At 59.7% G+C, this 27848-nt stretch overlaps 1 protein-coding gene across 1 annotated transcript in view; it reads left to right on the top strand.

The window, feature by feature from the left end:
* Window positions 1-27848, top strand: part of CNTN4 (contactin 4) — a 162484-nt gene that overhangs the window by 111439 nt on the left and 23197 nt on the right. Inside the window, exon 11 of the mRNA XM_090284972.1 lies at window positions 8393-8520. Within this exon, the coding sequence (XP_090141098.1) occupies window positions 8393-8520 (128 nt within the window). The remainder of the gene's footprint in view (window positions 1-8392; window positions 8521-27848) is intronic.

The raw sequence follows: 27848 nt of genomic DNA, 5'->3' as shown, positions 1-27848 counted from the left end.
TTCTTTCCTGACAGGAGCTTCCAGCATGGCAGGGTGTTTCCTCCTTCACTGCAACGTGACTGTTAAGATGCTGTGAAAACTTGCAAATGAGGTTGTGAGCAGCGGGGGGGGGGGGGGGGGGGGGGGCGGGGGGGGGGCATGAACTCTGTCAGCCGCGCTTCCTAAGGTGGGGACCCGGAATCGCCCTGACTGGTGTGGCACAGTGGGTTGGGCACCGTCCTGCAAAGCAAGAGGTCACCGGTTCGATTCCCAGTCAGGGCACAGGCCTGAGTTGCGGGCTCAGTCCCCAGCTGGGGCGCTTACAGAGACAACCGATCGATGCTCCTCTCCCCCTCTTTCTCCCTCCCTTTCCTTCTCTCTAAAAATAAATAAATAATAACCCCGAAGGCTTGTAGAAAAAGTCCAACTCCGGGTTTTCTGAGCACCGTGGCCTAATTGCAGCTCTCATTTAGGGCTGCTGATTAATTATACAGACCTCCTGGTGGGCTCCGGGCTTTCAACCTGGCCTCCCTCTGCTCTTTGACCCCTGCGGAGCCGGCCTCCCTGCCTCGCTGGCTATTCAGGTCACCTCATTTGTAAAAACTGAACTTGCTGTTAACATCAGTTTTTCCCCCTCCATCGCTGAGTCGCGAATGCTAATAATCATCCTGTTTCTTATTTGTGGGCCCAGCTCATACACACACACACACACACACACACACACACACTCCCAGGCGCGCACACACCGAAAAGAAAACCTCTCCTGCGCTCCTCACCTGGCCCTTACCCTCTCTCCCCAAGGCAGACATGTCCAGCAAGTCTGCGTCACTTGACCGGAGCTACTGGGCACCAGGAGCGACGGCGCTTACTTTGTTGGGGTTAATATTAGCCCATTGCATTTTTTTTTTTTTTGATGATGATGAGGGATCTCCAATTTGAATAATTCACTGCTGTGAGTTCTTTGAAAATAAACGTGGCCCATTTCGTTGCTCGCTTGAGGTGATCAGGATTTTCAGGACGACTACATTCCTTTCATCATTATTTCAAGCTCGAACTTTCCCCAAGAGCCTCATTTACCAGGTGTTCCAAGGAGTGCGGCCCGCTGATCATTACGGGGAGATTTGCCGGGGAGCCCTCATGCAGACAGACGGCACACACCTGCGCCGGGCTTCTCCTTGCGTGAAGCGGGTCAGACTCGCACGACTGTCCTCGCTGACCGCGCCCCGCCGCCTCTGTCCCTGCCCCAAGACCCCTGTCGTCGTAAGAGCTCTGGCCCCTGTCTGGAGCCCCAGGATTTCCTCAGCAGCCTCCCTGGGAACTGGGCAAAGGCCCTGGCAGGCTCGGGCGGCTCCCTGGAGTCAGGCCCACCTGCCGGGCCCCGTCAGCCTGAGACGCGCTGGCTAGAACTGACTTGGCGGTTCTCCTGGGTGGTTGGCCTGAAAAGAAGACAGACTCCTCCATGAACGGAAGTAGCTTCCCTTTCCATCTGCCCCGTGCCCCCGGGCCTCGGCCTGGTGGAGAGGAAACGGGGGGCTGGTGGCCAGCCCTTGGAGAAACCCGACCGAGACAGATGCACGTGTCACAAAGGACGCGCCTCGCACCTCCCAGGTTCTCCGCTAACCCTGGCGGGGCCCAGCGCGCAGACACTCGGGCACACCGTGCGGCAGAGCCCTGTCGTCCCCTCCGAGAGCACCCAGGGGAGAGCCCGTTTGGCCCTAGGATGTCGGAACACATTTGAAACCCCAGGTAGCAGCACCCCTTTGACCAAAGGGAAGCAGGCCGTGGCGCCGCGTCCTGGCAGGTGACCGTGCCCAGCTGGCGCGCAACACCTGGGCCCTGGCTTTGCCGTATTTATTTGTACAGTTAGTGTCTATTTATGGCAGAGGGGCGCTGGTTTCTACCTGTAGCAGCCATGTGAAGTTTCCTCGATTCGATGCTTGAAGCTGGAATGTCGAGCCATTGAAAGGACCTGTGGTGCCTCTTAGTGATGCTGACGCAGAAAATGATGACACCGGAAACGGTCGCTGCAGCTGACGCTCGTTAGGCCCTGACTGTGCGCCCCTGGAGTTATCAGAGTCCCGCGGGTGTTTCCCCGTTTAACCGACGCAGAACCCTTGTGGATGGGGGTGCTTCTCTCCTGGCCCCCACTTTAGGGATGGCAGACTGGAGCGTGAGACTTCCCGGCCCTCGCGTCTCACAAACACGCAGGCAAGGAGCTGAGCCGTCCGGGGGTGCCCAACGGTGGCAGAAAGGGGAGCCTGCCAGGGAGGTGGGGGCGCTGAGGCCCTGTGGCCCAGTTATGGAGCCTCTGTCCCCCGCAGAGGACAGACACGGCGGGGGCCGCGGCGTGCAGGGCGGGCCGGGGGGTCGGGAGTGAGCCAGGGCTGACCAGGCTTTCTCCCCTGACAGGCGTGGATGGGGACCTGGAGGAGCCGCTTTGCTCCCCGCCCCGGAAAGGGTGCAGGACTCTGGGACGGCAGTCAGAGAGAGTAAACAGAGACCCCGCAGGCCGAGGGCTGCGCACATAGCATCCCGCAGACTTCCTTTTCTCGCGCGGCTGGCGTGGCCGTCCGTGAGAACAGACGCTTCCTCTGCTCACTCACTCACGCGTCCGTGCGGAGGCTTCCCCTCTGATTGGCGACGGCCGCTGCCCTCCCGTCGTTTTCCTTTTTGGGGGAAAGGATCCTTCTCCGAGCTCCACGTCTGGTCATGTTTTCACTCGTTCTTGGCTTTGGCTTCTGCTTTTAGACTTCCGTTTGAGCACAGATTCCTTAATATTAGAAGAAGCACTTTTGACAGTAAAATTAGAAAAAAAAAAATGTGTTTAATTATAATCCGAGATCTAGTGTTAAATTCAAGGGCAGCCTCTCCCACGCGGTCATAAGGTGCTCGCTTCCAGCTCTCCGTCCTTGCGTGCCCCAGCGCGGGTCGTGAGCGCCGGCTGGGCTGAGCCCCGAGCGTGAACTCCGTCCGCGTCAACTACGCAGCCCGTGGGCGCCCCATTTCCCTCCCTGGGTCTCATTTTCTCAGCTGAGAAACTGGAGCAATAATGCTTCTTGGGGAGGCTGAGCAGCTTCAGTGTGATGGTGAGCGCAGCCTTCGGCACCCCCAGCGGCGCGTTATGTAGGAGTGTGGCGAGCATCCCCGGCCCCTTCCTGACCCCCTGCTCCACTCAGCATTGCCCCGGGTCCTCCGGTCCGTGTCTCTCGCATCTTCTTCATTTCCGTTCATTTCTAAAGACAGCTGCCCTTGGTTGGTTATTCAACTGTTTTGTTGCTTGTTTGCTTTTACCAGCTATTCCAGTGTCCCAAGAGGTTGTTCCATAACATTTTCTGAGTGCCTTATAGTTTAATAATCTTTTTTCTCATTATAAAAGTAATAGGCTCGATAAAAATACATATAGATATAGACACTAAAATATGACATTAGGAATGCCTTGTAGATTGCTGCTGGGATTATCTCCGGTCACAAGAAAGGAGTTCTAAACCTTACATTGGTGGAGACACAGGAGGTCCTTCATCAACTGACTGTAGCAACGGAAGGAACCATTTTCAACAAAAACACGTTCTTTATTTTAGTCCTTTCTTCCCAAGATGTGGCGTTTCCAGCACTATTTTCTCACCGTGCAAATACGTGACATTACAAAGGGCTCCCCGCGCCCGGCCGCCCCGGCGCTGGGCCTCCGAGACTAACTGACATTAATGCCCCATGGGCAGCGCTCCCGTGACCCTGGGCAGGCGGTGCCCTGGGCCGACCTGACGGCGCTTCTCCGGCCGGTGCACCGAGCGGGTGGCACCTGCCCCAGGGCCGGCGAGGCCCCCGGAGGCGGCGTCCATTCGGAGCGGAGCTGCGGGCCAGGGCGGGCCCAGCACGCGGGCTGCTTGGTGCTTGACTGGCCTTGACCCTGAAACACAAAGCAGTCGTCCCTCGGGGAGCGTTTGTCCCGGGCGCCTGTACAAGAGCCAAGTCAGCTGCTGCCTCGGGGCCGGCAAGGGTGACAGGCGACCCGGAGCCACGCTCCTCCCGCTGAGCCTCATCTGGAGTCGCACGCAGGGCACAGCGTCGTTTTCCCCGGTTCCGGGCGAAGCCGCCCTCCAGGGCTCCGGCGGGCCCCGTTCACGGTGCCTCGCCACGGCCGCGCTGCCGATCGGGATCCCTTGTTCTCTCCGAGGGTCTGAGAAGGTCCATGTGCCTCTCGAAATAAAATATATTCTCAGGCAAACTCTAGTTAAAAGTTGTGTTAACAGGATTCTCCAGAAGGCAGAACCCTAACAAAGGCTCTGTGAGGAGGTTTGGGACAGGAATCGCGTCACCCAATTATGGAGGCCACAGAGCCCCACGGTGCCACCCGCCGGCTGGGGACCAGGCCCGCTGGGCTGTGGTCCTCCTCTGCCTGACGACGGGGGGCCTGCCACGCACGCCCAGCCCTGCCCTGTCTCCTGAGGTGCAGGGGCTCCCCTCTGGGGGTGTCTGACTGACCCGGCCTCATCCTGGGTCAGCGCAGGTGGCCCCGGGGTCGGGTCCGTGACAGCCGCCACCTGACCGTCTGCTTGGGAAGCAGCAGGAGCCGCGTGAGCCGTGCCTGAGGCTCGTTTGTCAGCCTCCCTCCTGGTGTGCAAATCCCGTCTCGCCCACGCGGGCTTTCGGCTTCCAGACGCGATTTCTGGAGCTGACCAGACACAAAAGAAAGGATAAACCTGTTAGGGTTTTTGAGATTTTTTAAAAAATGACACGTGATCTTAAGCAAGTTGTGTTGTCCCCGATCTCACATGATGAAGGGTGACGTAAAATCTAACTGCACAGGGTGGTGCTTCCCCGTGTGCGTGTGGAAAGGTAACTAGTGATCCATCATCTTCCCCGTGGCCGGGGCGTCCGTGCGGAGCCGCTCAGAAAAAAATCCCAGGTCGCCATCGGGGGCGACCCTCCCCTTCTGGGTGACAGAATATTGCGGAGTTGGCAGCTTTTGTCATCTGTTACTAAAGCTTCCCCTCCCCTGAAAAACAGGATCATCACTTTAAGGTCCAAGGTCCAGTGTCCCCAGGCTGGTTTTGATTTATGGGACTGGCAAGGCCAGTTCTTCAATATCCGTGTCTCACAGACTCCGTTCAGCTCGTAACTGCAGGTGTGCCCCTCTCCTCGGTGGGTCTGTGGGACAAGTGCTTCTCCGCGCAGTAGGTCGCGTACGTGTTGTGACTTAGACGGCCTGTCACGTGGGGAGAGCGGGGTCCGGTGTCCCACGTGTGCCTGCTCCCCGCTGCTTTCGCATTTCTGAGGTGTTTCTGGTACCGTCGGTGTTTTTAAACGCGCCTCCAGGCAGGTCAGGCGCCCCAGCTCTAAGCCAGGAACGATTTACGTTTCCGATTCTCTTTATCCGCCTCTGTCACCGTTCATGAGTATTAGGAAGAGCTCAGGGTTCAATACCAAGCTGATAGCAGCAGGTCGGTCAAGAGTCTGAAAGGCAGAAATGAAAGTGGATTGGAAACTTCAAAACCTCATCACGAAACAGACGTGAAAACGAAGCTCTCTTAGGATTGGATTCAGGCGCTGTATTCATGGGAACAAGTGGGTGTGCAATGCTAGCGGTAAACCCTTTGTTAAGTTGATAAAAGATCTAAATTAAAAGGAAGCAAGTATCTATATATTAATGTGGAGTATCATTTCAAAAGTTCCTTGAATCAGTCCAAATTAACCCCCCAAGAGGAAATGCTAGCTTTTTTTTTAAGATTTTGTTTATTTATTTTAGTGAGAGGGGAAGGGAGGGGGAGAAGCATCAGTGTGTGCTTGCCTCTCGCGTGCCCTCAACTGGGGACCTGGCCCGTACCCAGGCCTGTGCCCCGACTGGGAATCGAACTGGCGACCCTTCGGTTTGTGGGCTGGTGCTCAGTCCACTGAGCCACCCCAGCCAGGGCTGAAATGCTAGCTTTATAGCTAATTCCTCACTCATAAAAAATCCTATATAAAACTTAAAACAAAATGTTGTGTACGTGGCTTTCACCTGCATAAAGAAGGAGCCAGAAGTATATGATACGCCGGAGTGGGCAGGAAGACCGGGCCAGCTTTCCTTCCCCGAAACCCACAGTTCCCCCCCCCCACGATTGAGTTTATTGTCTCCCGGCGGCCGGTTCTGTGGACAGAGCCTCTCAGGACCACGTGCGGAGCCCACCCCTTCCTCTCCAGCTTCTCCGCCCCCGTCCTGGACCGCTCCCGTCGTCTGAGGCCTGACTCGTCCGGCTGTCTGGGCTTGCCACCCGATTTCTGATCTCCTAATTGATGGTTCCTGCGACGGGGCCTGCCTGCCTCCTGCCCCGCCTGCCCCCGTCCTTCTCCCCTCCTCTCTCCGTCTCTCTGTCTGTCTCTGCCTGGGCTTTGAGGGCATGAGCTCTCTACATGCCGCCCAAGGCCACTGCCAGCCTTTCCAGCTTCCCCTCTCCCACTCAGCGATCAGAAGACAGAGAGGGGTCCCCAGAGAGCTCCTGCTTCTGGCGGCATGCCTGCCCCCAGACCAGTCACTGCAGACAGGAGAATAGGGTGTCTCGGTGCTATAGATGGCACGGGAGACAGCTCCCCATTGGAGAGGGCAGTCCCTTGTGCTCCGGAGGACAGAAGCGTGTGCCTTACGGGGCAGAGCACTTGGCCACCGTTCCTGGATATATGAGCAGCTCAGCTCCTCCTGGCCTCTGTAGGCCTAGCGGGCAGCAGGTGTTTGGCAGGTCTGTGAATGAATGACCGAGTCCAACGGTCCCCCCTTCCAGGACGACCTGATGGCTCCCACGTTAGGCACCTGAGGGGATGTAGGCGCTCCGAGGGCAGAGCCTCTCAGCACTCTTGGCCTTGGGAGTCCTGTGCTAGCGTTCGAAGCGACGGACCCAGGAGGGGGCAGAGCTTTAGCTAGAAGAGCATGCGGACGATAAATACAGTCAGGGGGCATTTCGGGGGCCATGCACTGTTCCAAGCCCTTCCCAGCTTCACAACAGCCCCAGAGACGGGGCTACTTCCATTATTTCACTGTGTCAGATAAGGAGCCGTAGGTCCGTCTGCTTAACCGAAGTCGCATCCCTCATCGGCGGACCCGGCCTGGTGGGAGCCCCGCGCCCTCGTTTCCAGGGGGCGCGGCCTTCACCCTGACTGCACGCCCGCAGGGAACAGTGGCTGCGCTTCACAGAGCAGCTCCCCTGCCTGCAGGTCGCCCCTGCCCACGACGACACGTGGGAAGAATGCGCAGCCACGGCACCTGATTGTGACTCAGTGACAATGAACTCACGGCCCTGCCCCGTGTCCCATGTGGCCGTTCCTCTGTCCCCTGCGCCCCTCTCCACACACAGCACCAGAGATGGGGGCACCAGGCCCGTGTCGGCGCCAGGATCTCACACCCGGGCCGCCCGGGGGTTTGGGAAGCCCTTTTTCCTTCCGCACGGCGCGCAGGAGACCGGACCGGGCGGCCCTGAGGCGGGACAGGGAGCCCTGCCAGAGGCCGGGGGCAGCCGCCACGTGCCGGTGTCTCCTGCGCGGTGGCAGTTCCGCACCTGGGGACGCAGGGACGGAACCGGCACGGGAGGGACGTTGTACAGAAGCTTACAGTCAGGGGAACGTGTACATGTCGCATCCCGGGAGACAGTCGTCACAGGACCTGAGCTTATAACAGCACAGCCTGAGCGGCCGGGCCGGTCCCCGGGAGGCTGCTGCGAGGGGCGCGGGGGCGGGGAGGAGCCGGAGGAGCCGGAGGACGCGGGCCGGTTTGGGAGACCCAGCAGAGGTTGGACAGGCGTCCTTGTCCCTTGAGGGGCTCTCGGGCCCTGGCTTATTTCTCCACCGGCCTCCGAGCCAGGCCGCCTCTGTCCGCTCTGTGCCTCCCTCTGCCGCGGGATTCACACTGGGGACAGAGGGCCGGCACCGCCGTCCCCCCGGGCGCTGGGCGTTTGTCCCTAACGGTGGGGGTTGGGCCGCATGTCCACACCCGCTGCCCTGCCTGGCCGTCCTGTGGACGTCCCCCTCGTCCTGACCTCCCTCCTTACCTCTCGTTGGAAATGCAGGCGTCGTCCGCCGTGGCTCAGACATGAAGACGCTCGCTAATACCTCACTCCATTGCAGCCTCTCATGGAAGAAAGATGCATCCAGCCGCCCGGCCAGGGATTGTCTGTCCTTCCTCATTGGCAGCCTTAAGACGAAGGGGATGGGGCCTCAGGATAATAAGCTCCCTTTGCGTCACGTGGGCAGAGCCGCCGAGGGCGAGACTGCGGGGCGCACGGTGCCCAGAGCGTGACACGCACCGAGTATGTCACACATCCCGGCCGCATGCGGCGCGTGAACGTAGACAAGCCCCCCGTGAAGGGGAGGCGGCCAAACGCTGTCGCCATGGCTCGGAGTTTAAAAGATGACACACTTACTACTTCGGGTGTGTTTGCTTTGATTTCAGAGTCACTGTTTCTGAAGACGGAAGCCTCAGGATCGTCAACGTGACCAAATCCGATGCCGGCAGCTACACCTGCGTGGCCACCAACCACTTCGGCACAGCCAGCAGCACCGGGCACCTGGCGGTGAAAGGTGAGGCGGGCCGCGTGTCTAGTGGGGGGTCTGCAGCGGTGGCGCCCCCGGCCGGCACTGCGCCCCCCACTTACGCATCCAGGCGTCACGGGGAGCAGGCTGTGGCCAATCACCCCCAGAAGCGCCGGCAGTGAGTGCGGGGGAAGCTGTCTTGTTTCAGAATCGTGCGGCGCGGTTCCGGGAACCACAGCCACCGTGTCTGATGCGGGCGCGGAGCCGATCTTATCTTCGGCCCTTTAATTAAATTTCGTTCGGGTCTCTGCGTTTGAAATTCGTGTCTAGGAAACACGGGGCTGACAAATTAAAAACCCGGGACTCACATACTATTTTTAGCAAACATTGTTTCAACGAGGACACTGACGATTTATAAAGGCACCTTCCCGGTTCTTCAGAGAGATGGATATGGATTATTCTACTCATCAAGGGCTTTGATCTCTGTGCTTTGTTGGCGTCACCCAGCCAGCCGTGGGAGTTTGAAGGAAATAAACTTGCCCGCACGCCTTGGCCTGGGAGCATGATTGTGGCTGACAGAATGTCCCAGCACGTCCCCTGTGCCCTTAGCACGGCACATGGCGGGAGTCTGTTCTACTCCCGGCCGATGAGAGCGGGGAGAGCTGGGATTTTGCACATTATTTGCGTTTCTCTCACTTTCTGTTACCCTCCGCACAGAATGTGTGAGTGGTTGGGGTCGTGGCGAGGATCTGACTGCGGGACACAAGGCCCATGGCGGACGTCCTGAGGGCCACCAGCAGCAGAAGGGGGCGTTTACCCAGGCCTCCTGCCTCCGTGTTCTCCCTGGTCCTTCCTACTGCACCAGGGTTGGGTTGTTTTAGTTTTCCTGTTTCTCCACAGCAGACATCATGGGCCCAGCACGTCCTTCCCTCCTTGCTCATTTGTGCCCCTCTGTGAAGTAAGATAGCCCAAGGCAAGAATATCCAAGAAAGAACATTGGCCTCAATCTTAATTTAAGGAGGAGCATTAAGAATCACCTAATTACATACTCCAGGGTCACTGGAAATTGGAAAAGTCCTCACACTTGGGGAGGCCTTTGATCATGAACCTGGATGTCTATGCAGGTGAAGGTCAGAAGCCCAGGGTCAGAGATAAACCTGTGTTTAGAATGACTCCAGCCATTGCAGCCGATGGGTGGTTCACTGAGGCACTAGCCAGGCATGTGCACTCTGGTTCACAGGGCAGAGGAGACGGAGGTAAGGTCATCCAGCAGGAGGTCTTGGGTCACGTAGGCCACCAGCGCCACCCAGGGAGGGCCAGTGGCCCGCCGGGACCAGAGGCTCCCGGGTTTCAGAGCTCGTGCCCCGTTACTGAGGACTTGTTAGTTACGGAGACGGAAGCAAGGACTGGCCGGTGATCTTCAGGGGCCATTGAGGGGCAGGGCTTCGGGCTGCAGGGACCTGGCTCGGGAGCGCCTTCTCCCGTGTTCCTGGCTCTGTGACGCAGGACAGGTGATCGGCCCTCGTGGAGCAGCAGCGCTGCTGACTCCGTGGGGTCTTCGTGCCCACGTGAGATGACCGCTGTTACGTGCTGTGTGGTGCCTGGCCCTGGGAAGCAGGAGCGCCTGTTGCTTTGTTTTAATGAAATGGCAGCGCCTTCATCCTAAATCATACCGAAATGAACGCTCATGGAATGCCCTCCCCAACACGTTAGACTCACAGAGAGCAGTGAGGCCACCGAAAGAAGCAACGGAGCCTGAGAAAGGCCAGCAGCCGCTGAGCAGAGAAGCCACTCAGGGGCCTTTCCCATGGAGGAGCAGGTCATGGCCGGCACTTAATGACCATCTCATCAGCCTGACCGCCTCAGCTCTCAAGGCAGTTGGCAGAGAGGGAGTCCCACTTCTGGCAGAGTTCGTATCCCGGCACTCCCTGCGGCCCCACGCAGCGACTGCCGGCCGCGTAGACACTCCTGGCCGCGTAGACACTGCCGGCCGCGTAGACACTCCCGGCCGCGTAGACACTGCCGGCTGCGTAGACACTCCTGGCCACGTAGACACTGCAGGCCGCGTAGACACTCCTGGCCGCGTAGACACTGCCGGCCGCGTAGACACTCCCGGCCGCGTAGACACTGCCGGCCGCGTAGACACTCCCGGCCGCGTAGACACTGCCGGCCGCGTAGACACTCCCGGCCGCGTAGACACTCCTGGCCGCGTAGCCACTCCCGGCCGCGTAGACACTCCTGGCCGCGTAGACACTCCTGGCCGCGCAGACACTCCTGGCCGCGTAGACGCCGCCGGCCGCGCAGCCCCGCGGGGGCTTGTGCGGAGCCGTGGTGCGGAGGTTCCGGCGCGCAGTAACAAAATAGGCCAGAGTCATCTCGTGCTTTGGGTGGGAGGAAAAGTGACAGATAGTAACTGGTACCTATTTTAAGAAACGTAACACTTTACTTCTTACCTTCTTGTAAAATGTAAACAGCGATGCCCTGGCAATGGTATCAGAGGTCATTTTAGGCAATTCATAGGTAAACCGATTTCTTACGAATTTTGGTAATTATTTGCCTCTTTCAGTGTGTATTAGGGAAACACTGGATTCTCGTCTATGGCAAGGATTTTTAAAGATCTCCTTTAAAAATATATTTCAGTAAGGAAGTGAGTCGGCAGAAAGGAAACTGCTAAGCATGCGTTGTCACAAGGGGGAACGCAAAGTCATGACGATGGTGTGGGAAGGCTGGGAAATGGGACTTAACTGCCTTTCGGGAGCATTCTGGTGGCCTTCAGAGAGGACGCAGAGGGACGCGTGACCGGCCCGCACACCCCACCCGTGCTGGGTGCACGTTTGGCATAGGCACATGGACAGCTCTGAAAGGGAACCCCCCAAAAGGTGGAAGAGAAAGGGGCTGGTCAGGAAGGGCCCGCTGGCTGGGCTGGAGGTGGCAGAGGTGCGCAGCGACCAGCAGGACGTGGGACACTGTCGCCAGTGGCGCTCGGCCTGCCTGCCGGCTCCTTCACAGAGGCCTGCTGATTCTTCCCTTGCTCTTGCGGGTGAAGCAGGGACAGAGAGCACTAGGAGCTGCGTGTGGTCAGCCTGCCGCGCTGTGGGCGAGGTCAGGGGCCTCGAGAGGACACGCATCTCCTCGGGCGCTGGGTCCTGACTCCCGCCAGCATTACGGGGAAGTGTGTGTGTGCGCAGGGGCGGTCTGTGGGTCCCCGAGGGGGACGTGGACATGGACTGAGAAACCTGCCCCTTAAAGCCGAGGGGCTCAGAGTCCCCTTCGGACCCTACGCAAACCGCGCCCAGGGCTGCCTCCCGCTCCCAGGGCTCCAGCCCCAACTCCCAGGCAGCTGGCCCAGGGGACCCCGCGCTGCGTTCCGACTCAGTGTGGAAACCTGCACAGGGATGCGTGGGTCAGAAAAGGCGTTGCTCTCCTGCTCTGTGAGCCGTGGACACACGGGGAAGGTCAGCCGCTGGAATGCCTGACTCGGAGGCTTTTAAAGATCCAGTTCTCACCCTGCCCCCCCCCCACCTCCATGGTTGGGACAGAGGCTTAAGACAGTGTCGCCCTCAGAGGGCCGGGGAGGTGAGCAGAGCAGGAGGGGACGGGTCCCCCACCCCGGGTGCAGGTTTACAGTCCGCTCCTGGCAGGAGATGGGGAACCCCTGAGGCTCAGCCTGAGCGAGCCGGCCCCCAATCCAACCCCAGACCTCAGAGGGACGTCCGGGGCTCCTGCTTAGTTACCATCATCAGACTTCCTGCCTTTTACTGATTTCGTCTCTCAAGCTAGTTATAGTTTATTTGAGGTTTGGGTTTGCCGTTTTTAGTTGAGGCAAAACCAGTCCTCAGGTTGTCTAAGCCCCAGTCCCAACGCAGAGCCTAACGTCTGGCCTTTGAACAAAAGTGAGCGTTGGTGGCTGTGGGCCCCCGGGGAACCGCATGGGGGGCGAGCCCCTTGCACGCAGCGCTGGGCCCGTTCCTGCCCGTGGTCTCTGCGTCCCGGCAAGGCGGGCGCTCTGCACTGCAGGGGGCGTTCGCTGTACAGCCTTCCCAGGACGGGGGTGTTTTTGAGTCGCCGTCCTGGAGAAGGGGAACTGGGAGCACTGGTCTTGGGTGTGGTTCAGCCAGGTAACCATGGGAAGAGGGACCTTCCTCCTATTGATCAAGCTAGGCTGTCGTTACCATGGTTACCTTGCTGCACTCCGTCCAAATGACCTTGACTAACTGTAGCTGGGGATACCAGACTCTACAGTGAGAAACCCTGTCCTACCGCAGAGCTCTGCACCAAGCAAATTCGGGTTCGATAGGGTGCTTCATGGAAACGCAAGCTCCCTGGGTCTCCTCCCCATCCTAATCTGTCACCTGAACAGGGAGAGATGAAAAGCACGCATGTTTACTAAACACCCTCGCTGGCCCTCATGCCCTGCAGATTTCGGAAATAGTCTGTTTTCAGGTAACTGCCTGGCTTTGTGTAGCCCAGGAACGAAGAGGGGTCGAAATAAAAATTTTTAAGTAGGATCTTTTCAGACATGAGCGTTTTATGAATTCTCCCCCCGGTGCCCGTTTTGGTGGGACGCAGACCCGCCTTTCGCTTGCTGTGGCCTCTTGATTGGCTCCCCAGCGGGGGCGGAGCCGGCAGGGCCGAGGCTGACAACGAACAGGTCCCTGCACAGCGTCCGAAGTTCTGCCTCGTGGCCAGCGAGGCCTGAAGTGCTCACTCTTCAGCCCTTTACGGGAAAGGGAATTAGCTGATGCCTTGCCGTCGTACACGGTTCCCTTCCCAGAGACCCTCAGAGCGCGGCCCGCGGCGTAGCCCGGCTGGGTCACGCACAGCCCATCGCGCTCAGGCCGAGCCCCTCCTCGTGTGGAGTCTGAGCGCGCGCTGGGGTCAGGAGGGAGGTCTCTGGCCCGGGGCTCAGCCTCACCCCGGCATCCAAAGGGCGGACCTCAGCCCGCGGCTCTAAGAGGAAAGTTTAGAGCAGAGGGAATCAGGTCGCTGAGCGACGGAGGGGAGCAAACAGCGTGGCAGACGGTGGAAGCAGGGGTTCAGTGTGATTCTCCGGGATCTGAGGAGTCTCACGCCACGGGGACCAGATGGCAGGGCCAGGGAGAGTCTTGGAGCACAGAACACATCCCCCGGACGCTCGTCACCTCCGTCTTCCCGTGGCCACCAGCCTACACCAGCTGACCTTCCCCACTCAGCTCCCACGCCGCTGGGGCAAGGGATTGTTCTGCAACTCACACGTTTTTCTCTTGAAGTTGGCCTGCATACAAACTTGACCCCTATTTCATCTAGATAGAACATGATTTTTTTTTTATTATTCCCTTTGTTTAATTTTTTATTTGGTGTACAGAATTGCTTTTATAATAAGGAGAAACAGCACTTCCACTCTCTTTGAAGAATGATAAAAGGTCCTCGGTGGATATGACTGCAGCCGCGGGCGCACCTGACCTGGAATGACCTTGTCCTCTCCTTGCTCGCACGACCGAGGGGCGAGGCGCCCGCGGCCCCTGGAATGGCTCCAGGGTTTATTTCTTCACTGCCGGGGTCCGTCCCCTCGCCCTTCCCTCCCAGTGAGGATTTATGTTTGGGAGAAAAGATGCCACCACATACACGCATAGGAGACGGGAAGGAAGTTCTCTTACCGACGCGGAGTGTGTCTGCAGCATGACTACCCGCACGTGGAGTCTGACTTGGACAGGGACCCACCTTCCCACGCATAGCATGCCCACCACAGTGACACGGAGCCTGTCCACGGGAGACATGTTAGAATGCGCCTCTGAAGCAGCCCCCGTCGCTGGGTAAGAGGACCCGTATTCGCGGCTCCATCAGACCTCGGTGCCCAGCAGTGGCGTTTGGCTGCTGACCCAGAACAAGGGCTGCTTCCCACATCCCCCGCACATCAGAATATATTTCAGCCTCATTAGCGGCCTTCCACTGGAACCAATTATTTCTAGGTGGTAATTAAGGGCCTCGCTAATAAGTTAACTACAGATTCTGACCCCAGGCATCTCGAGCCGGAAGGGAAAGTTTGTTGTTAGCAGGGCTAACTGCTCATTATGCTGCGTCACCCGGCACGGGGACCGTGGCACAGGAGCTGAGACCCGCCGCAGCGGAGGCGGCGGCCGCTGACTGAGATGGCGGCGTCCTGAAGCAGGGACATGACTGTCCTTGTCCTTCCTGGGCTCGTGGAGCATGATATAACCCGGACTCACTTTCTACCGACACGTGAAGCCAAGATCATGATCAAACGGCGCATAATGACTTCCCCTGACGGTCACGTGAGCCCTACAAGGGCCACGGAGCCTGAGCCAATGGTGCGCCCTGAGCAGTCCCAGTCACGGATAGAACGACCCCCCGGAGTCCGGTTCTCTCTGTGAAAGAGCCGCGCGCCTCTCCTAAGGCCAGGCTTTCGGCTCACGATGGCCGTGTCGCGTGCTGCCTGCCTGGACGCCCGCCTGCCCACCCACCGCTTCCCCGTCCTCGGTCGGAAGGAAGATGCCACCCCTCACCTGCCACCCGTCTCGACCCCCGCCCGGCCCCTTCGCAGGAGGGCGCCTCGCTGGGGGCAGCTCCACCTTCTCGCTTTGGTATTGAAAGCGCACAGTAGGCGAGCAAAAGCCTTTGCAGAACCATCAGCCCCATAAGCGCACTTGGAAGCGCCGCTGCGGCTGGCTTTTTTATTGGTATTATTTACATATAAGATTGGCAAAAGATCTGCATCGAACCAAGCTTAGTCCTGGGGAGAAAGTAAGGGAAGCGGCGGAGGGCGAGTTAACGGGAAGACATGGCGCGCTTGGGGCCCAGCAGCTCGTGTCCGGGTGCTCCCTCCGGAGGAGACCAGCCCCGTTCCGGGGCGAACTTGGGAACGCCTTCGCACGTCATCGTTTGTAATGACCAGAGAGGCAACAGCTGACTCAAGCCCAGCACCCGCGGCGCTGTCTTGCGGACGCACGGGAGGTGCCTGAGCGTGGAATGAGGAACAGAAAGGGAGCCCGCGTGACGTAGAGACACAGGTGCGTGTGCCCAGCCGCAGCCCCAACGCACGGCGGCTTTCGGGAGGGATGCTCAAGAGGGAGGTCCGTTAGCTGTGCAGGTGATATTTTATTGGGGTGAATTTTTAATGTGTGTCGAGAGCGGGGGAGGTTGGGGGTCTATGAAAAATGCTCAAGACCATTAATTGTAGAAGTGGGAACGTAGATACTAGTAAACCAGACACGTGAAGCTTTACACGTACTCTCTCTTTGATTAAAAGGAGGCCTCAGGTAAGACCTCTTCCCGGGGGTCGTGTGTGACGGGCAGGGTCCCACGGATGGACAGTGCGTGGGCGTGGCCGCTTCCCTCCCGGATGCGGTCGGGTGGGCCCACCTGACCTCCGGGGGTACCTCACTCACTAACCCGAACCCTGTCTTCTGAGGAAAATGCTCCCCTGTAGGATGAAACCCATGCTTTGTCGCCTGCTGAGTACTTATCACTCAACATAAACAAAACAAGCGAACAAAACAGGCTTCATTAAAGCGGAGGCGCGTCATTGCTTTCTTTCCTGGCAATTCGAGGGGACGTGCATCGCCCTGATTCCGTTTAATTGGACTTAGCGCCACAAGCAGATAACAGGAACGATATTGAAGCCATCCATCTGCCGGCGCCCAAATCCGTGCGTGCTGCCTCCGTCGCGGCGGGTGCAGGCGGAGCCAGCGGCCCCTCTCGGCCGTTGCGCAGTCAGGATGATTTAGCGGGCGCCCGGTGCCTCGCAGCCCGTCCTAGCAGGGGCTGGTATTAAAGAGCATAGATCTCTGGCCCGCCTCTGCTCCCCATTCTGAACTCACCGCTGGCACTGTTAGAGGTGCGCGTTTCTCAAACACACAGAGAAAAGCCCGCTGCTTTCTCATGCGGCTTTTTGGGGGTCAGCTGTCACCCTCCATCCCGCCTCCGAGCCGCCTGCCGCTGAGGGGCAGCGGTGGGTCACGTTGAGCTTCTCAATCCTTCAGACTTTTGGAGATCAGCATGGTTGGTGTTCCGCTGGGGTGTGCTGTCTTTTCCCGTCAGTTCTGAAGCTGAGATGGGCATTAAATGGCTGATTGTGGAATAAATAAAAAGGGAAGTGGCGTGAAGCACCCCCTCCTCCCGCTCCTAAACCCTGGAACCGGCTGTGGTTTGAGACGGACGCTGCCTGCTGTGCAGATGGGTTTTACGTGACACACCCTCACGGTAGCAGAGGGGGTGTGTGTCTGTGTGTGCAAATCTATCCGTCTTTCTGTGTTTTCAAGGTGGTCGCGTGCGGAAGCCCCCACGTGGCCCCAGCCCTGCAAAGCATAGTCGGGTCTCCTCCAAACGCTGGACCAGAGAAGAGGCCTGAGGTCGAGTCTGAGGGACTCGCCTTCCTCCCGCGCGTGCATCCGGAGGCAGGAGGTGCAGCTCCCCCAGGGCAGCCCCCCACCCCCCACCCCAGCCCTGATTGAATTTCTCCGGCTGTCACCGGGGATCAGATCTGAGCAAACTGTCCAGGAGACTGTGGGTGTCTAGGTGAGACCCCGCCTCTGACGGGGATGAAGCGAGTCCATTACCTTTCCCTCGTCTCTCTCCGATCAACCCTAGTAGATCCGCTTCTGAAAGGCGAGCGCGGCTGTCTCTCTCACGCAGCCGCTCCGGGAGCCCAAGGAGGTGCCCGGCTGGGGAGGGGACCCGTCAGCAGAACCCCCACACCTCTGCGGCCTTTGCGAGGCGCTCTGGGGGCCTCCGCAGGGTGCACCCGACGGGAGCCGGGGTCTGAGTGACCGGCGGGACATTCTGGGTCCCTTCCCCGTTCTCAGGGCCTGGCCCGGGGACGCGGGACACATCGACCCCAACAAAGCCTGAAACGTTCTCCCGGGCGTCTGTGGTTCTGAGAACATCCTCTCGACCCCGGAGCAAAAGCAAGTCCCTGGTGGAAGTCTGTCATGTTGACTTTATTTTCTCATTTCAATCTTTCTGGTTCTTTCCCCCAGCGTGAATTTTTCCATAATCAGCAGCGCAGTGTGGGTTGAAAAGGTTATTCTGCTAATTATGAATAATATAGCCTTAAAATAGAGTCCGATAAAAGAATTTCTTCTCCATTTAATACCATGTTGGAACGTGAGGAAGTCGGGTAAACGATACTGTTCTTCATTGCCTGACTTTGCGCCCTTGCCAGGCAGTCAAGGGCACTGGCAGGCAGCCGCCCAGTGTCAGCTTTGTCACGGACAGAGCTGGTGGCAGAGGCCACGGGTAGGCATGTAGCAGGAGGGGGCCCCTGCCGCTGGCCGCCACAGCAGGTGGGCTTGCCCCAGGCCTCACTGCGGACGTGTGGAATGAGGCCGAGGTGCGTGCCTCCTTCCCCAGCCCCGGAGAAGGAACAGCCCGGAGCCAGAGGCCACGCTGTTTCCTCCCGGACTCGCTGGTTAGGGGCCAGTGACTGAGGGGACAACAGGGAAGAGGAGGGTCAAAAGCCCAGGCATGTTTTCATGTCCGATGTAGACCAGGGCTTACAAGCTGGGACTCCGGTAGCAAACTGGCCTAGAACCACAGACCTGTCTGCTTGGCTGTGAGCGTGGGCAGCCCTTCTGAACGGGACCGCTCTGGGACAGGGGCGTGTGCTCTGCCGGTGTCCCCGGGCCTCACTGCCCCCACTGCCTCTGTCTCTGAGTCCCACAGGCCTGACCCCGCCGCACCCTCTGTAAGCACGTGACACAGCGTGATCCGCAGGTCCCACCGCCGTGGAAGTGGCCGGCCTTCTGGTTACTGCCAATGACTGAAGTATGAACTGGACGGGAGCTGACTGCGGGGATACGGGGACCGAGAAGGGGCTTTCTGTTGCCTCTGTTTGTAACTCTGCGCATGACCCCCCCAAAAGGGCCCTTCACTGCCACACCCGCGCCGTCAATGGGAAGAGAAACTCAGTTATCAGAGCGGACACCGGTCGCCTCGGGAGCCGCCAGCAGTTAATTGGGACAAGGAAATGCACGCTGTTATCTCTGAAAAATCTGAACCCAACTGAGGCAGGTCGTCACCTCCCCAGAACAAATTAGTCCCGTCTTTAATAAGACTCTGCCTTCTTCCGCCGCTACCTGGGGGGCCCTGCCAGCTGCCCGAGAAGCGGGGAGCATGTGGATTCACGGCGCCCGGGCAGCAGTCACAGAACTGCCCAGACTGATTTCCTCGTTTTGACGACTATTTCCAGTGGAGCTGGCTCACGTGTTTGAACGACAGGACGCGTGCTAAGGTCCGGCTCCAGAGAGCAGGGCGCCGTCCTCCAGCCGGAACCGTCAGCGCGCCAGACTGGGACAGTCCTGCGTGCGAAGGACGAGCCATCCGTCGCAGGGACAGCTCTTCCCTGGCGGACGTCGGTCCGATCCTGCCAGGCTGGGCGGGATTATAGTTCCGCTTCTGCACAGAAGGACAGCGGGAGCAAGGAAACAACGAGACAGCAGACCACGTGCCGTTCTAAAGGTTGTGAACAGGACAAACGGAGCTGCCATGACCTCCTCTTCCTCCCCGGGGTGAGGGAGGGAAGGAAGCAGCTCCGCGGTCCTGCCTGGCCAGTCCAGGTCCCAGCTCCGTCCCCGTGAGTTTCCACTGACCCGCCGCCCAAACTCTGTGGCCTGGGGAGTTTTCTGTGTCATTGGCCACTAAAATGCACCAGCCACTCGGCTGTGCTTGGTGGCGGCTCTGAGGCCTGAGAGGTTAGGGACTCTCTTCTCAGGAAGAGTGAATCATTGCTCCCTGTCTGCGTCCTGTGTTTGCGGTGCAGCCTTGCGCACGGTTATATCACCCGCAGATCAGTGCTCTCTGCAGGCAAAGCTGCTCACCCCTGCGCAGCGTCTTGTTTTGTGCCAGGTCTTGGACAAGCCATCAGCGCCCGCCCCTGCCCTGCGCTCTGAGGGTCAGTGGCATGGGCAGCTGGGTCTGTGACGGCCCTCTGAGTCACATGTACTTGAGGAGGGCGCAGGTCTGAGTTCCTGGTGCTCCCCCATGAGCCCCACCTCTGAGAGCGCCATCACTTACGGAATGCTGGCGATGACTCCCTGCCTAGAAAGATGGGTGTCAGCCCTCCTTAGTAAGCAGCCTACAGAAGGTGGCCCCCGGCTCTGCCCATGGTTGTCCGTCACTTCACGTCTGACCGAAAGGATGCTGTCGTTTGTCACATAACCTGGTTTAACTTAAAGCCTCGGGGGGAGGGAGGTGCCTCTATTGAAAAAACAGTATGCAGAACAGTGGGTTCGGTTGGCCGGATGGACGCCCGTTCTCGGTTAGGGAGAGAGGCTGCCCGGGGGTGAGGGACCGCCCGGTGCTCTCCGCTCCGCAGGACCAGCCGGGTAATGCGGATGTTGGCGTGGGACAGAGCAGAGCGACGGGCTAGGTTTGTGCCCGTCCCCCGAAGCAGAGCCGTGATGATGAGTCACGAGGCCGCCATGGGGTCTCTCGTCCCAACCGGAATGGATGGGGCGCCGTGGACAGATGGACAGACGGGGCAGCAGGGTGAAGCAGGACGGTCCCGGCAGCGAGGACGCACGGGCTCCTCGTCATCATACCATCGGGACGCTGACGGGCCCGCCGCGTCCCCTCCTCTGGATTCTCTGCGGAAATAAAATGAAACGGGATGTAAATTAACCGCCGCCCCTCGCTCAGCCGTGGAGAACAGGCGTGTTTCCATAGTCGACACCATGGCTTCTCCTCGGACACGGAAGCTGTTCATTCCTGGGGAAGGTCACGTCCGCCCGGCTCGGACCACCTCGGTCGGCGCTCAGGCCCCTGCGTCATCAGCTCTGTTCCGCGCAGGGGCAGCTCATCGCGCGGCCATGAAGCAGAGCGCGCTGTCCGGGCCCACACCCCTCTGTCACCCGCAGCCGTGGGGCGGGCCTGCCTGCGCCTCAGCGCCCTGGCCTCCCAGCGAGGGACAGCAGCGTCCGGCCCACAGCGCTCTGTTTCCTCGGTGTGACTGCCCCCAGTGACAGAGGGATGAGGACGCAGAGCGAGAGCGTCCCAGCCACTGAGGACAGGCACGGCTGTCCCTGCCCCGCGGCCCCTCCCGAGGGACCCTGCTTCCACCCACCCGGGCTCGTGGGTGTCCGTGCCGGGTCCTATTGCCTCTCGCGCCCCCCGATCACAGGCTGGCGTTCCTGTCCCTTCCCTCGGGGGAGTCACTCTTGGCTTCCTGTTACAGGAAGTGAAGTCCCCACTGTCTTCGTCACGCCCCTGTGCGCACAGTGCCCTCTGCTGCGCCCCCTCACGTAGGTAAACCCCGCTTCTGGCTGCACTGGTAACCGCCGTCGAGTCAGGACTCCGCGGCGCCGCTCTGGGGTGGGCTCGGCTCCCGTCGTGGGGGCTCTCCTTTCCCTTCCCGCCCGCAGTTGTAACCTTCCTGTAGCTTTCTGTCTGTTTGGTTTCTACATGCATGTCCTTCAGACCCCAAACTGCTGGCCGCTGAACAGAACTTTAAACAGGATTAGAGACATACTATGGAACACCCCATTAGGGCTTCCCTTCCCACCCTGGGGGTTCCCACGCTCTTTCCTCTCTTGGGTCCCTATTTCCTGGATTTTGTATTTTCCTGGAATCACCTTGCTTCGCTCCAAGTTTATTTATTTTACTCTCACACACGATGATAGTTTGGGAATAAAATTCTAGGCTAGAAATACTTTTCCTTCCGAATTTGGAGGGTTTGACCCGTTGTGTCCCAAATTCCAACACGGATGATAAGAAGCCGGAAAGAATTCTAATTTCTGTTCCTTTGCCTGTGACCTGGTTTTGGTTTTGTTTCTGTCCCCTTCTAGACACTTCTAGGCTGGCCCTTCCATCTCCATTGCTCAGAAATGTCCCATTGTTGTGATCTGCTGTGGAGCCTCATTTTCTCTCTCTGATCGGTACTCGGGGGGCGTAGTTGACTTGGAAGCGTTTGTCCTTCTGTTGACAGTTCATTTCTGTCCTGTCTCTGACCTGTTCTCTTTTTCTAGAGTGGTCCTGTGACTTCCTCTTTCGTCCCTCCTGTTTCCTGTCTTTGTGTTTTCGCTCCGACCTCCGGCATGTTCTCAGATCTCTGTCCCCTCTCTCTCCGCCGTCTGCAGGCGCACACGGGCAAGTGGCCCGCCTGCCCGCCCGCCTGGCCGCCCACCTGCCGGCTGAAGCAGCTCCCCAGGGGCAAACCATGGAGGCGAGAGCAGGAGCAGGGATGCGAGTCCCCCGCTGTCCCCGGCATTCTAGAGTGACCCGCCCAGACCTAGTAAACGGGCCGTCAGTGGTGCCACTTCCAGCCTCTCCAGGGACATTGTGAACACGAAGTCAGTGCTGCAGGCATTTCCCCGTTGCTAGCTTAGGACTCGGGGCTTCTGGGCTGCAAAGCATCCGTTGCCCCCAACATCCCCCGTCCCAGTGGCTGTGCCATCCTCCCCATCCTTATAGGCTCCCACCTTTAAAAACATCCTCGTGTTGCTGTTTAAAGAGGTTCAGAGAGTCTCCAGAGTCCTCGTCGGGTGGTTATGAGGGAGATGCTTTGTGGACGGGAGCTAGCACAGCGTCTCATACGTCATCATCGGGATGATTTCTGTGGCTTTTTTATTATTCTGTTCCTGTGAAATCATCCCAGTATGCAAATTCCGTCTGGCCACCCAGACAGCCAAGTAGCACAGGAAGAGAAGGCCCTGGGACGTCAGGTCCTGCGTGACCTTTCTGATTTGCTCCGTCCCCACCTGCCACTGTGCTCGGGTTCTCTCTGCAGCCATGGTCGTTCCGACCGAGCTGGTGGAAGAAGCAGAGACACCCAGCCACCAGCACAGCATGGCGTCTCCGTCCGTGCCGAGCGCCAGGGGACCCCACCCCGGTGCTGGGGTCCAGACATGTTCATCACTGGCAGCTGCTGGCTCTGACCGCAGGACGGACTGCCCTCCCCGCACCCCGCCGGCTGGTGCCCCCTCCCCACCTGGGCCTCGGCAACACGCGGGGCGGCCAGCAGCCTCTCAGCACTGCGGGGACTTGGGCTGAAGTCCCCCAAAGTTGCTTAGTCCTCGGGTGATTTCCGGCCTCCAGAGAATTCTACAATGGAAGGCAAGAGGGGAAAACAAAGGTTTTAAAAATATTTTGTATTTTAAAGTCAAAGACATCACTCAGCTAAGCTTGGATCACTCTGTCATGTCCCCCCATAAAGTGTATTTTCGGCCACGCCTCATAAACTGCGGAGATAATCCATTAAGGTAGCCGGAGACCTCAGCATCACAGACTATCAGCGCGCTAGTTCAGTGAGTCCCCGGTTATTAATCCCCGCGGCTCAGGGTCACATCGTCCATCCTCAGTGTTTTCCACGGTGCCTGATGACGTCCACACAGCTAATAGAGGGCCTGCACGTGGCCCCAGCAAGCATGTCCTCTCTCAACTCGCTGTCACCCTGGGGGTCCCCTTCACACCCGGTGCGCGCCCTGGCTCCCAGGCGAGGCGGCTGTTCTGGCCAAGAGAAGTCTGTGCCCAGCGCTGATTTCTCTGCAACCCTTTGCGCTGTCTCCTCCCTGGCTTCCACGTCACTGCGAGGCCGGTTTTGTCGTTACTTAGAGACCCACAATATCTCTGCGGAGCCTTGTGTGCACATCGTTCTCCCGCTGAACGGTGCTCCCTCCCTCCCCCGTCTCAGCATGTCTGGGGAAGCTGCTTTTCCTTGCAAGTCCTGCAGTTACAGCGCAGGGACCCGGCGCAAATGAGCTCGAGGACGGCTGTGGTGACAGTGACGACCGTGGCCAGGATGATGACGACGGTGATGATGGCTAATTTGTATCCAACGCCGACCGTGTCCTAGTCAAGCTACACGCAGCCAGTGGACTATGACAAGTTCAGAAGCAAATGATCTGCCTGGCGCGCCCAGTGGCCCAGAGCTGCAGTCTGCGTGCGGGGCTCCCGGATCACCCACCAGGGTCCTTCTCCCCTTCTGTCTCGAAAGCGGCCTTCTGCCCGGAGGGGCCCCCTCTCGCTGCCAGACTCTGCACAGCAGTTTCAGGCCAGATCTGTCCTCACACCCGAACGGGGTCCTTTTCTGCGTAGCGTTCCTCTCACGAAGGGTCCACTGAGACCCACCAGGCAGGGCGCTGTTGTTCACCGTGAGGATCTGGGCCTTTTCTCTGGAAGGAAAGTGGAGGCATCTCTGCGTCTGCTGGACCCTTAGGAATGGCTCATAGTTACCGAGCACATTGTGTGGCAAGATCTAGCCTCACATGTCTGAGTAAACCCAGGCCTTTACTCCTCAGCGGAGCAGGTGCATGCTGTCCCGGGGAGTCTGGGGGAACTGAGGCCCTGGGGAATAGAGCGGCCGCCCCGGCAGCTGCGCGTCCGTACGTGGGAGAATTGGCATCAAATTGCAGGGAGCCTGGCTCCGCGCGCCACGGCGTCAGGCGCTAAACAGAACTGCCTGTCGTTCAGAGGGTCCAATCTTCCAACATAAAATGCCGTGAAATGAGTCTTTTCAGAGCTGGGAAGAGCTTCAAGTCGTGCATCATGCCCCCTCGTGAGGTGAGCCTTCCATCACGGAACGGGATCTGTGTCACCAGGACACGTGTGCCTTGCAGGCTTCTGGCAGTGGCGCCGCGTGACCCCTGTGGGCTCTTCTCTGACTCCCACTCCCCCGCCTCGTGCGGGGGCCCTGGTGTCTCCCTACTTCCTGTGCCCCAGCTCCTGTGAGGTCCTCCAGCTCCCACGCACCCTGTCACAATTCCGTCCGAATAAAAAGAAAATTAAGCAAAGCTTGTTTATACCTCGACCCCGGCAGCCTCCCCGACGCCCCTTTCACGGTGAGTGGAAGTGAGCAGTGAGCCGCAGGCAGACTCAGAGGACACCAGTACCGCACGGGGCTTTCCGATCAGCCTGGCGGGGCGGGCGCGGGGGGCGGTGCCCATTTCTCCCCTGTCCTGAGTTCTGAGCCGTGGGGAGCATGGCTGGCCTCCGGCAGGGAGCCTCAGGGTGACTGTCAGCTGAAAGGCGACGCTAACCCTGTGTCACAGCGTGTGAAGGGGAACTGCTGGCCACTCATTCAGCCCACGGGGGTTGCTGGGGGTGGCGGTGACAATGACAGCGTTCGGTGACGGTGATGGCAGCCGCCGGGGCATCGCCACCATGTTCCCGAGACCCTGAAATGAAAATCCCAGCCTGCAGGGAGGAGGTGTCCCCAGAGAGCCGCCTCGTTCTCTCCTCCCTCTCACTCCCCGTCAGTGACCTGCCAGGCCACCACAGGACAAAGGGGACATCCGCGAGCTCGTGGCCCGGCCACCTTCGTAAACGGGCTGCGGCCTTCGCTGTTGGTCGGCGGCGTCCAGCTCAGCGTCTTCACGGTGCCTTTGACCTCCCCACACTGACTCTTCTGCGGGTGGTTTCTGAGCCTGTAAAAGAACATCACCCCCAGCACTGAGGGGCGTGGCCACCCCGTCCCCAGGGATCCGGCGCCTCGGTTTTATGGCCCGTCCTATAGAGGCTGCTCCTCCTCCGTCCTGTTGTGCATCCCTTCCTAACCAGCTCTCCGATCCCTTTGGAAGCCGCCGCCTTCCTCGTCAGGCCCACAGTTCCTCCTCCTCCCGGCCGTTCCCAGGGACGCCCCTTCCTTTGGGGGTGACACACACCCTGTCGCCTGACTCGAGAAGCCAGGACATGATCAGCATAGGATGTATCTCCGGTGTCTGTGGACTTGGCTGCTAGCTCAGAGCTTCTGGCCATCGAACCTAAAGCATCCACACTCGAGCCAGAAATCACTGGGTCAGGGAGCCGCCTCCAGCTGTCTGCGAACGGGGACCTGCTGCCATGAGGACTGTGGGAATGGCGCCATCTGTCCCCGAGCCGACAGCAGGTGCTGGTGGAGCAGCCGGAAGCAAGTCTCGTCCCTCTGAGGCGGTTCGAGCATCGGCTGGATGCAAAACCACTCCCGTGGGCCTGTCCACAGGGGCCGGGGGCGGGGAGATGGGCGAGAACCTGCTTCTCACCTGTGGGTGCTCCTCGCACACCTCGCCTGCTTAGCGCTGAGTTTTCTCCCACGTCTCGGTGAGTCTGGGCCCACGCGATGCTGCGGCGATTTACACAGCCCACTCCCCTCCTTTGCATCGCAGCCCAGAGCAGCACCCAGGGGACCTGGCACGGACCTGGTGCGTTCTGGAGAGAAAGCAGGCTAGGGCCCCGCCACGCTGTCTCCCCCGCCAGCACGGGGCTGCTGGGTTCCAGGGCGCAGCCCCGGGAGGGGGACAGTGCCCACCGCGTTTAAAAAGAGGTGCTGGGCAGCAGGTGTCCGCGCATGCGCGCCTGGGAGGCTCCGTTCGTTGTACTTCAGGTAAGTGACGCGCTTCTGGAAGGAAAAGGAGTTCGTTCTTTTTTCACTTCCCCGAACCTGACCAGAAAGCAGTCTCTCGTGTTGCCCTTAACAACTGCTACCCAGAGTGCCTGCCCCGTTCTCAGTGCCGGGCAGCCCTGGGCGTGTGTAGGCAGGAGGAGCACAGCAGGGCTTCCCGTGAGCGCGGGGAACACGCAGTTATCGCCGCAAAGGACAGTGGGGCGCACACTCTGCGGGACTTGGCCTCGCACCAGGACGCTGCCCGCGGTCCCGCCTGCGGGTGGAAGGAGCCACGCAGCTTCCCTGTAGGTCCCCGACGGGGGCTCCCCGTTTCACGGTCGGTCCGGAGAACCACGGCATGGGGCGCTGTCCCACGGGAGACTGGCCCTGCCCTTCCCAGATGTGCTTGGGTGTTTCTCGTCGGCGCGGGGTCCAGCCGCAGCGTGTGACCTCCGGGGCGTGCGCAGCGGGGGGGCGGCCGCGGTCTCCCTTGCTCCATTTCTCCATGTTTTAATCTTGTTTTCGCCACCACCCCGCCTCCCCCACCTCCACTCCCCCCTGGACAGAGGAGATGCAGGTCTGCAGTGACCTGATGTCCCCTGTACCTCATGTCAAAGGCAGGAAAGGTTGCACACATCTCCCTGCAAATAAACGAGATGAAGCTTCTGTCTCCTCTGACCCTTCCCTGATGGTCCTTCCTCTGTGGACCAGTGGCTCTCAGGGTCAGGGCAGGTTCCCCGTCTCTGGGGTGGGGACAGCAGAAGCACAGCGACCGGCGCGCCCACCCTGGAAGCGGGTTTCCTGCCACAGGGTCTGCCTGCTGTTTGCCTCTTTCTCCTCAACAGGAAGAACAGGGACAAACCTGAACGGAGACCTGCGCTGCCTGCACCCCCTTCCCAAGACTTGCGTTGAGGTGCCCGTGGGTCGTGCTCTGAGCCTGGGATGCAGCAGGAAAGTCTCTGCCGGCTGCTGAGCTCCCCTCTCATGCCCCCCCAAGCGGGCATCTCCAGGGCAGGGCGCAGGGCCGCTAAGCCGCGTCCACGCGGAAGGTTTCGGGCGGGGAAAGCTCCCTTGAGTCGCTGACAAGCCCCCACCAGCGGGTCGGGAGTGGCGCTTGATTCTGTTTGCGGGGAGCTTTCCAAGGCCTCCGTGTGCGTCAGGGGCAGACGGGTGGCCCACACTGTCCCCGGGGGCGCGCGGGCCCCCGTTCTAAGCGGCGCGTGCTCCCCGGTGCCCTCGCCTCCGTCCGTCCGTAAGCAAATGAAGATTCCGCGTTAGAGCAGGAGCACCCGTGCCGGTTCCCCGCCCAGCGGCCTGGAGCCCGGGGACGAGGAAGCCGCGGAGAGCAGCGCAGACCGGGCGGGTTCTCCCGCGGGGCCGCAGCACCATCTGCTGGCCGCACACGTCCTTCCCGCGGCGGGAGGCGGGGAGTCGCCGTCCGGGCGCCCGTTTCTCCCCCGCCCCCCGCAGGGGCGTCGGCCCTCCTCCTCGGCCCTCCGCGTGCGCCGCCGGTGGCGGGACTCCGTGTCACGGAAACCGAGGGGCTTCCTTTGGGACCCTTGAGCCCCGACTCACGAGGGAGGGGGCTCTCGTGGGGGGGCTGAAAACGCAGGCCGGCGTCTCCCCTTCTCCCACGCACGGAGAGGCCTCTGACTGCGTGACGTGTGTCCCTGTGGCCACAGGAGACCCGCAGGTCCTGTTTTTCCTGTTTCTGTCATTCATCACAGTCCAAAAACATGCCGCGAAGCTGTTTTCATTCCACCTTGACGCGCAGATACAGTTCACTTAAGTCGCCTGTCTGCTCCTCGCGGGAGGGGTCTTCTTTTCCGTGGCGGGCGCGGAGGCCCCTGCGGGAGACGCTTTCCGTTTGGGCAGACGCCCCGCACACGCGTGCGGCACGGATGCCACCCGGAGTCCGGCTTCCCCCGCGGCAGGTGAGAACGGGAGCAGACGAGCTGAGAAGGAATGATTTTAAGTCCAACTCTAACGTGCTGATCTCACGTCAAAACCGGACAAAACAAGCTCCTCCTTAATTGCGGTCACCGGCTTGGAGACCTGGAGGCGCCTGGAGCATTTGGGGACATCG

The sequence above is a fragment of the Furipterus horrens genome, unplaced genomic scaffold (assembly GCF_987537825.1).
Source record: "Furipterus horrens unplaced genomic scaffold, mFurHor1.1.pri manual_scaffold_7, whole genome shotgun sequence".
Classification (NCBI taxonomy): Eukaryota; Metazoa; Chordata; class Mammalia; order Chiroptera; family Furipteridae; genus Furipterus; species Furipterus horrens.
This window is presented reverse-complemented; position numbering and strand designations above follow the sequence as displayed.